At 31.0% G+C, this 10,872-nt stretch overlaps 1 protein-coding gene across 3 annotated transcripts; it reads right to left on the bottom strand.

Moving 5' to 3' along the window:
* Positions 1-5,609: 5,609 nt before the first annotated feature.
* On the bottom strand, positions 5,610-10,207 carry LOC114178102 (palmitoyl-acyl carrier protein thioesterase, chloroplastic). 3 transcript variants are annotated; one of them, XM_028063813.1, is made up of 7 exons: positions 9,838-10,207; positions 8,310-8,819; positions 7,996-8,129; positions 7,511-7,624; positions 6,992-7,163; positions 6,817-6,885; positions 5,610-6,298 (listed from the first exon to the last, which is right to left on the bottom strand). In XM_028063813.1, the coding sequence occupies exons 2-7, from the start codon at positions 8,799-8,801 to the stop codon at positions 6,029-6,031; spliced, it is 1,251 nt and encodes a 416-aa protein (XP_027919614.1). In that variant the 5' UTR covers positions 8,802-8,819; positions 9,838-10,207; the 3' UTR covers positions 5,610-6,028. The 3 variants fall into 3 exon arrangements, with proteins under 3 accessions (XP_027919614.1, XP_027919616.1, XP_027919615.1); XM_028063815.1 differs by having other exon boundaries at positions 8,310-8,813; XM_028063814.1 differs by lacking the exon at positions 9,838-10,207 and adding an exon at positions 9,723-9,758.
* Positions 10,208-10,872: the final 665 nt, after the last annotated feature.

Raw genomic sequence — 10,872 nt, 5'->3', positions numbered from 1 at the left:
GAACTCAATTATATAAATATGACTAATTTACGAAAGCCAAAAATATATGTTACAATTATATATATCAAACGAAAAGTACACGACCACGTAGGTAGATACTGAAAAAAAGAAATATATGTATATGATTATGAAATGGTTAATTCGGTTATTGGTTTAGTTTTATGATTTATTTTATTACTTGTTTTGGTTGGACAAAAAGGTGCATAGGGCATAGTCCTACATAGGGTGATTACGTAAAGTGAAAATTGGATGCCCGATTTCGAGGCTAGATTTTTGGAGTTACGGAGAGATAGAGAGAGAAGGTAGATGAATGAATGAATGATGAGTGTGTGCGATGAATGATGGATGAGAACAAAATAGAGAATCACGAAAAGTAAGGGACACAATCACCGCAAACACAGACACAGAAGAGGAGATAGGGAGGGTAAAAAAGTTAGATATGGCAAAAATTATCATCGTTCAACACCAAACACAACACATAAATTACCAATGTCCTGTTTCAACTGTAAAAACAAAACATTTTCTTCTTTCCACCCAAAAAATATCTTATTTTACGTTATTTATAATAGTTCAAATTCAAAGTTATGCATTAGGCTTTAGATAATGGAATAGTTTGGGTTTGCAATTTACAAGAAAGCTCCTCTTGTAAGGAACATGTATGTACTAAATTGAATATTGTATATTAATGTGGTTTAAAATTTTACCTCGGTAATCAAAAACCGTTTGTTCAACCATTTAAATCTCTCCAACAAACATAGCATTCAACCCATTAAAATAAAGAACACCACAGATTAATGACTGTGGTTGCACATATAACTATTGGCCAACTGTATAATATATTTTTGTTTTTAAATTTTACTTGTATGTATACATTATTATTCCTAAAGATCCAAAAACCAATAGAAAGGAATAAGAGAAAACATACCAGAAAGACATGATACCTAAGTGTTACAAAGATACTGCATATATGATCTCTAAATATTTCAATAAATGCTGAAATTTGTTTAAATATGAATGTTTGAGAAAGGTTTACTCGAGATATAATAATAATAATAATTTAGTTAAATTCACATAATATAACAAAATAATATTATTTTTAATCTAAAATCTTAAAGCATTAATTTTATTAGTATTAGTATTGTTCAACTTTTATCATCTTTCCCGTTAATTTGCAACATCTACCCATTTGCATGAGATGAAAAATACAATTTTCAAGTTTTGATGTTGTGGTATAAAATACTTAATCATCACTTTTGTTTTTTTTCCTCTCAAAAGATGGTTAATATGTGACTCCATTTAACCCTTATATTTGATCATGACATTCCTACTTTTCATGCTAAAGCTATGTTTGAAAGCTTATTGAAATAAGACAAATGTTTTAACCTTCAATCAACAAGACAAAGTGAATGGCAGATCCATGTAATGTAATCATCACTACGCTGCGCAGATAATATGAAATTTAAGTTTAGTTTGAGTTATGAATATTAATTAGTAATAAGAACTCATGTTTTCTTATTTTGATCCTGATCTTAACTAATAACACGATTACTAATTTGCTTGAACGTCAAATAAATCCTTTTTAAATAAGTGTTTTTTTTAAATTGCTGATTTAGAAAGTAGATATGATTTGTTTATTAAAAAACAAAAACTGTTTATCTTTTAAAATAGTTAGACAAAAACTTAAAAAATACATAAATATACTTATATTGTTAAAAAACATTTAGAAAAAATAAGCACAAACAAAATCATTGTTAAAAAAGACTGCTTTGAAAATTAGTTAATAAATTTTATAGCTAAACAATGTTTACACAAAATAATAATCCAAGACAGAAAATCATAATACATGTTCTTATTAATTAATAAAAGGGATGAGATTGATTAAAAAACTGAAAATTAAGGTTGATGATGATCAGGAGCAAATTAGAGGAAAAAATATGAAATAAAAGAAAAATGAGAGACATAATTAAATGCTAAATGTAGAGTAAATATCTGGTTATTTATCTGTCTTAGCAAGTTAGAATTTAAATCAACTCAAAATAAATACATATATTCAATAATAAAGATTAACATCTTCATACTATATACTCTCGTACAAATATGATAAAATAAAATTCATGTAAAAAAATTATAAAAAGAATGGGAAAACAGTGCCATAGTTAGGTTACCCAGGAGAATCCCAAACCAAAACATGAAACTTTCAATGTTCAGCTGCATCTTCCATCAAATTCCAAATCTTACTCTCTTGTTTTATTAGAAAATGTTACAGTATATAATATTATATGTATAAATAAAAATATTACTCTAATATAAGTTTTGCGTATTTAGATTTCTTTAATTTGAAACATCTACATAAAAATAAGTTAAAACACTATTTTGTATTTATAATTAAATATGTTTTTATCTTTAGTGAAAATCTTGAAAATATTAAACCAATTTAATCTCTTAATTCTATAAATACGTGGATGTAGTTATTTTAATCAAATTTTATTAAATTTATTTGATATTTTAAATACATATCATTATATTATTTTGGTTTGTTTATAACATTTGACACATTTGACACATGTTCATTTCAAGTTCAGCTAAAAAACGTGCGCTTGAAAAATTAAATAAACTTAACAAAATTTGGTTTAAAATATTAAATTTACGTATTTTTAAAAATAAAAAACTAAATTAATTTAATATTTAGAAAAAAATTAATTTTAATTTTTATTAAAATTTAAAAAATAAAAAACATATTTCATCCCATTATTTGTTATTTATCGAATGAAGTGAATATTGCATCGAATGGAGGAGCCATGTAGAGTTTGAAACCTGGTAGTATCTGCCACCGGTGATTTTTAACTTTTTCTTGAAATCATCAAAGGGAGAAAACAGTATCAGAGTAACCTTCAAAAATTACTGTTTTCTTCTGCAACAGTATACGGATAAGAGTGTGAATGAACACTCAGCTACTAAACTGTTCTATTAGATTTCGAACACAGCTGTTGATCATAATTGGCTTTTAAGAAAATAATTAGGGCAAGATTATGTCTCTTAGTAATCTTTAACAGTTATTTGTTATAGGCACAGGAAGAGAAGTTAAAAATAATCTTTTTAATTAGATACTGCACAAACATGTAAAAAATATATATTAACAATATAAATATATTGATGTATACACACCAATAAAATAATAACCATGACTATTGATTCAAAATTTAACAGTTAAAATAATCAAATTAAATTACATTGATCAAAAAGAGAAACAATACAGAAAATGTACATAACAATTTTATATTTTAATCACATGTATTTTTCTTATATTTACCACTTTTAATGATTAAATAACAGAATAAAATATTTTACTTCCTTTACTTTACACATAATAATATAATTATTAAACTCAACACAAATTATTATTCAGCAAGATTTTATTTTATGATTATATTTGCTAAACTAGTGGAAACTAAAAGATTAGGTAAACCTATGAGACTAGCTAGTAATTAAAAGTTTTCAACTTATACTTAAAATTTGTTAAAGCAGTTTTAATGGTTGGTCCTTCTATATATGATTAAAGTATTGTGATAAATGTAGAGGTAAAATTTACTGATCCGCCAACATCTTATTAAAGTTATCGTATTAGATAATTAACATTATTTTTTTCTCAATATCATAAATTATATTATTTGATGAAAATGAAATTTTATTTTACTTTTAATATTTTGAATATGTTCAATTTTGGACTATAGAGTGTGTCCTAGCTTCTTATTATTATAACCACTAAAGGTGTGTAAAGGAAAAGTTGCAATTAATGGATGAAGTTGAAACATAGAGAGTCTAAACAAAGGTGTAATAGGAGATACCTAATTTTGTGATATTACAATTTCAAGTTTTTTGAATGATTAGTATTTTCCATTGTCTGGACCAATTCTTTTTTTTTTTTCTAAAAATTAAAAATTATACGAAAACTAAGTAGATCAAATTAAAAGTTAAATTCACAATCTTTCAAAGTCATCTTATCACTCCTAAAAATAAATTATCATAATTGTATTATATCTAATGACTAAATGTATTATCTTTTTCTTTCTCAAAAATTTCATTGCATGACATGTCCTATTATCTTAGTCATGCAAACAAATTACTTGAATTTTGTACAACCAGTGGTTCCTTAAATTACACTACGTACTTTTCATTTATGTTTTTTTTAATCTAAACATCCATAGAACTTGGCTTTGAAATGTAATGAGTGAAAGATTTGTTATACTATATCTTATTAACTTTCCTTGCAAATTTTTATATTACATATTAGCCATTTTTAATACAAAAACCATTGTGTTTTGTATAAGTAAAATAAAATATATAAGCATTATTTTTACTAACAAACTTCAAATTTATCATATTGTTTTATACTAAATGCATTATTTTATTCTTGTTATATTCAAATTTGTATTGTTTGTTCTAATTTTCAATCTGTTGAATATCATCTTTCTCATCACCGTATATTCTCAGGAGTGAAACCCAAAACAAGACTATAATATCCTAATAAAATTGTTTTGATTTCTTTTCATCAAATTATACATAACTCAGATTAACTAAAAAAAACTTTTAACAACATCAAGATTTGGAAAAGCAACACATTCTTTTAGTTCCACATACCAAAACCCTATCGTCATTTCACGGTCTCACACAATAATTTTCAGAAATAAATTTATTTCATGCAAAGACAAAGAGAATTGGATTTAAAATTCATTCCAATTTCTCACTATTTCTTATCATACTAACACTTATGTTAAATGTATACGATGACTTCTACATTGACATACTTTAGAAAGATAAGCATGTTTTAAATCATAAATGTTGGGTGAAACTTTTAGTTGAAGTAACTGAAAATGTATATTTGACAGAACTGCTATCTTCTCTATAAATTTGAGAGTTTTGTTACTTTGATTTTTTTTTTAAATTTAACTCAAAAATTTTGTTATTGAAAAATTAACAAAAAGTATATCATTATCAATTTATTTTAGGACATTGAATAAATAAACTAAATGTTATATACAATATTATGATAGTTAAACTGAATGAAATAATATAAAAGAGGTAACAGCAGCGAAAGAAAAGAAATTAAATAAGTAAATGACTTAACTTTCCTTGCTTAGGGTAAGCAACAAGAAAATTTAATAAATATATAAAAAAATAGAAATGTTTGAAAGAAAAAAAAGGAAAAACCCATAAGTCTGTTTTAAAAAATGACCTCAATCGTTTACCAGACAGTGTTCATCATCAGAGTACACCAACTTTGGAGGCAATGAAATAAAAACTGGAACTTAGTGTTAACCTTTATCTGTCACAGACTAACATAGACATCTGAATTCAACAAAATGAAACATATAAAGGTGAAAGTTGTAAGAGGCAGGAGTAGTGAGCCCAATTATAGGGTCCCAACAAAATGTGGATTACACAAAGACGTAGGACAGCACATGCATAGGCCCACACACATTAATGTAAGATAATATGCACAAATTATTTTAAGAGGCTTCGAGTAGAAGAGATGTTTTGCATACAATAATTCCCATGTGGGAAGTTGGCATAATACAAGCTGGAGCATGCATTCATTCTTGCATACAGGCTATACAAAAATAATAATAATAATCATAATAATAATAATGGTTTCGTGTTCACAAGGAAAGAGAAAATTGCATCTTTAATTCAACCAAGAGAAAAAGAATAATAATATACATATCTAGCTATTTTTAACAAGCAATTAAATATTGAAGACAGCCTAGCAGTAGCGCATTAAGAGATGAAATGAAATATGGAGCAGAAAGAGAGAGCAGAGCAGTAGCTAATTACAACGAGAATCAGATTTACTACTGCTTTTCCTCTTACCCACCAGAGTGACACAGATTAGAAGGTATCTATATATATATATATATATATATAATATTTATATATATGAAGACATGTAGATCGGACAGACAAGCAAAACTCTCCAGGTAACCATAGCAGGGAGACTGATGCAACTCCGATCGTTAACCATTTCAAAATCTTAAGTGCTTTCTGCTGGAACCTCATTCATAAAACCAAAGTTGTTCACAGGTTTGGGCCTCCACTCAGTCCTACCCCTCACAATCTCAGCACCATTTTCAAGTCGAAGCAGGTGTTTGCACTCAACATGTCCGCTATCAGCGAGATTGCCAATGTTGGCACCAGATACAGCGGTCAGGGAATCCAGCACACTGTCCCTACCACATTCCCTTCTGTACTCTAAAGTCATGGAAGAAAGCTCATGACTCTCCAAGATTGACTGTGGAGCACTCTGCAAGAATCAAAGATAATCTCCAAGAATAAATCAACCAGCAATAACTGATAAGAGAATATAACTCATTTACATAAAGATCACCCCTATTGCCCAATTTTCAGTGTTATCTCAAAAGGCAGCATAGTACAACTCAATTATATCACATTATTTTCAAGCCGCCACCACACTTTGCTCCTCCGTGGCCCACAAATTAATATCGGAAAGTACCCATACTCTGTTACCAAATTCCCTCCCAAACACACTCACTTCACAAACAATCAATTGATTAGATAGACTGACTGACACGGCAGACTAGAGAAGGGTTCACCTACAGGGAAACTGGGTGTCTGACATCATAACCTGCAATTGTCCTGATTCTAATCAGATGACAATTTTGATTAATAATTCTACCCTGAATTTCACATGATCTTCCCAAGCTTGAGCTACAATAGAATGTTCCCAACGAAGAATTGAAGAAAGAGACCAAGCAGGAAACATGAATTGAAGTTTTTTAGAATGCAAGAGTACAAAAATACCTCCAGAATCCAGCCAATATACTTCACGTTGTTGACGTGTTGGTTGACATCAAGGTCACTCCATCTAGGCTGTAAATTATAAGGATACAATTTGTAAACTGATTAGAAAACAACATACGAAAAAATTAAAGAAAATAGCTAATGACAGCGATCACAAAAAAACTAGTTGACATACACTTAAACCAGTACGAATATAATCTGCTGTGTTGTCGTCAAGTTTAGTCAGTTTTCTGCTATCCTCTTCCAGAATTGGAGCAGAATCCACAAAGTACGATCCTATCTCCTCTCTGACTTCTTCTGGAATTTTAGACAGCCTTCTCGTCAGCTTATTCATCATGACCCAAACGCTGTAGACCACCAAAACCGTAACAAACTGTTCAGAAAATGTATGATGCTAACTGCAAGCTCTAGGGGGTGAATGCGTATACATGATACTTAATAATAATCTAAGATACAAAGTTATGTTTACTCAATTAGAGGTTTTCACCTGCAAAATACACTCATCGCTTACCTCAAATTTCAGCTGTGACAAATTTTACTTAATCAGGAAAAAAAGAAAAGAAAAGATTTGTTTTCCATAACTTTTATAAGGAGTTTGAAAGATCCAAAATTGTGCCCAATCACCAGTCATGCACATTCAGATACACGTCTTAAAATTAGCCGGAAGCAGAAGGAAAGGGAAAATGATTTCTACCTGGAGGCTCTTGTCAGGATTTCACCAGTTTTGCAGTCACGTAAAACCCAATCACGACGCATACCATTCTTCCCAGATCCAGAAACCCACGTGTCTACTTGAACGATGTCACCCCTGAAGCAAATTTAGACACCCAACTTCAGATGATTAGATTGAGAACAACCATAACAATATTCACTAATAGCTTATCTAACTGCAACCCAGCACCAAGAAGCCAAAATAACTGCGTACTTTATACATCTAGTTCTCAAAAATAAATCAACAACAATACCAGATAAGGCTTCCCACAGTACATTGTGTATAGTTTATCAGATCAACTGCCATCCCCAGAACTTCACTAGTATCGAGATTTTCATAACTAAGTTTAAATACCATGACTGTATTTATAGTGATAATTTCTTATAAAGATTAACTAACTAAAATAGACACAGAAATAGCTTTAGGATGGATACATTCCAAAACACGTGTAAATCTGGGTGACATACCAGGTAGGATAGCGATCAACCACAACCTGCATACGAGTGACTACCCATATCAAGTTTTTTTTGCACATTTCCGGAGTAGAACCAAATCCATCACCAAGAAGGCCAGCACTCTTAACATGATTGAGTGCAGTTTCCTGTTAAACAACTAGTTGAGATAATTCTAGAATGAAAAATATTTAAAAAAAAAATGATATTATCTACATTTGAATTCCAATTATGCACAGTGAATAAATAAATATACAACCCTATCTTAGTTATAACATATTCATATCTGAAGATTAAAAAAAAAATAATTGGTATGAGAGCGAGCTTACCTGCAAATGGTTCATTACTGTTTCTATAGATGCTGTTCGATCAGCACCAATCTCATACGATCTGATAGGAAAGTTTTCACGGAAGACAAGACCATCCTGAACAATTCTTCCGATCCCAAAGGGGTCAATAAGCATGTCAGGTCGCCTTGGTTTCCAATCAAGCATCATCCACTGCTTTTCAGCTGCTAAGAAAATTGTCGTGATGGCAGCAAGAAGCATGCTCCAATCAGGTAACTGATTGATAAAAGTCCTAGGGGGAGGTGAAGGTAAATCATCTTCAAGCTTCAAGCTTTCTACAGAAGTAGCAACTGTGCTTCCATTAATTTTCGACGGGGCTTGTGCCTTTGCCTTCAAGCCACCAGAAGTCACAGGTTTGGATTTTAGTCCTCCAAGGTTCGCTGGCCCACCAACAAGCTTGTTGCCTGCTCCCCCAGATTCCGGGGAGGGAGAAGGAACAGGAAAAATTGATGAAGTAGCTGCAGTTGCCACCATAATGAATTTCTACTGCAGCTACATACAAAAGTTTAATAAAGTTAGAAAGAAAAAGCAAAACATGTATATATATTATCTTCCATCTCCCAAGGAATGGGGAAGACGGATAAACAGGCAAAGAGGCAAACACTATAAATGATATGATATAAAATAACGGAGTATCAAAGGCGGGACATATGGAAGAGGCTAACCACTTCAATAAATTTCAGTATCTCGAAATATTAGTCTTGTTTGACTAAAACAAATACCCAAGTTCACCCAAAAATTACACTTCAACCCATACAACAAATAATAACAGCATTTATATGACAACAAGAGGAGAGTGGTAACAAACAGTTTTGCCAAAACCAAACTTGTTTCTAAAATTATTTATTAAAAAAAAAATAGCAACTCCAAACAGCAGCTCCAATTTCAGAACAGATCTATAGAATTCGCTTTTTCATGCCTCAACCCTTTATATTTATCTCATTTGAACTTGAACCAGCAACTCCAGCCAGTCGCGACTCTCAATTTGCACAGTGACCAAACGAAAGAGCAAATAATCCATTTACTAAAAATTGAATCAAGCTTTTATGAGAAAGAATCGAAGCACATAAAGGATTATACCCACTGAAAAAAAGTAATCCAAAGCACTTGCATAAGTGATCGTTAAAAATATAACTACAATGTTCACAGTTCTACTTCAACTAAAATAACACGCGTATTTTATCACGTGAGAGATTCCAGAGGCGAAATAAGTCAATGAACAAAAGATAAACGAACAAGAACAAATTCGTCGGATAAACCGGTGCAGATCTGACTCGGAATCCTCAAAACATCGCTAACGAAAAAATGCAGAAACGATGCCGACGCTGAAACCACTCCCAAAATTAAAACAAACATGGCATAAGAGCAAAAAAATAAAGAAGAGAAAGCAGACACCAATGCAATCCAGTCCAGTGGCTCGAAATTCTGAACAAGAAAAAGTACGCAGGAAGCTCGCATTACTTTTTTGAAAAGAACAGTAATAATAAAGTTAAAGAAAAAAACGAAGAACCTTGTGTTGAGAGTGTAGAAACGTAGAAAAGGCGGGATTCTGTGTATTATCTGGCGGTTGGATCTCCGAAGGTTGAGAAGAATGAAAATGAGTGGGGCGTGGAGGTGCAGTTGGTGGACACGTAGATCAGAGAGAAAGAGGATTGAAATAGCAGATTTGCGCGTACGCGAGTGAAGCAGAGGAAGAGAAAGAAGAGAGAGAGAGAGAGAAGAGAGATATAGAGAGAGAAGGCTTCAAGAAAGAAGAAGAAGGAGAAAGAAGAATAGAAGAGAAGAAGGGCTGTTGCGTAATTTGGCGTTTTCCCTAAATTTGAAAAAGAAAAGAATTGGAGAAAAGAGAGAATAGTGTGTTGTTTGTGTGTTGGAGAGAGAAGATAAGGCATTGCCGTTGTAGCCTCTTCCTTTTATACTCTCCAGCTGGCCCTCCCTCTTCCTTTCACCCTGTCTCTTTCCGCTTTTACCATTCTACCCCTCCTTCTACATGTCCCATTCTTCAACTATTTTTATTTATTTAATAAACTTTCATTTCAAATACTACATTCACAATAATAAATATATAAAAAATTATAATGAAATTTTCAATTGATAAATAAATGTTTGAAATATTTTCACGTTGATTATAATTATGTACTTAATTTTGTAATATGTCTCTTTAACGTAATTTGGACGGAAAGTTTAACCTAAATGGTGAAATATAGGTTGCTAAATAGGGAGGAAAAAGATGAAAATATAAATGGGGCAGAAAATAATAAAATAAGAAAAAAAAAGAATATAGGTTAAAAAAGTTTTGTTGTGAGAAGAAAACAAGGAAAGAGGAAGAGGTTACAAAATCGAAACTTTCTTTGATTTGTTTTAGTTTGTCTAAGCCTTACATGACATCATAATCAATTGCTGGAGCAGTTCGTTGAACGGTATTTCCCAGGTCCTTCTGCGGATTTATAATTTTCTTCTTTTATTTTCTTCATTATCGTATAATTATGATTATTTACTCACCTTAATTACCTCGGTACTTTTTTAAGTTCTCGCTAACTAAGAT

This window comes from Vigna unguiculata, chromosome 3, assembly GCF_004118075.2.
Source record: "Vigna unguiculata cultivar IT97K-499-35 chromosome 3, ASM411807v1, whole genome shotgun sequence".
NCBI lineage: Eukaryota > Viridiplantae > Streptophyta > Magnoliopsida > Fabales > Fabaceae > Vigna > Vigna unguiculata.
Note: the sequence above shows the minus strand (reverse complement) of the source record. Positions and strands in the feature narration are given on the sequence as shown.

Bases quoted from the DNA above. Each gene is read 5' to 3' on its own strand.
- LOC114178102 (XM_028063813.1), bottom strand. From the start codon at position 8,801: ATGGTGGCAACTGCAGCTACTTCATCAATTTTTCCTGTTCCTTCTCCC. The intron at 8,130-8,309 runs GTAAGCTCGCTC...GTTGTTTAACAG, and splicing joins CAGTAATGAACCATTTGCAG to GAAACTGCACTCAATCATGT. The intron at 6,299-6,816 runs GTATTTTTGTAC...TGATTCTTGCAG, and splicing joins ATATTGGCTGGATTCTGGAG to AGTGCTCCACAGTCAATCTT.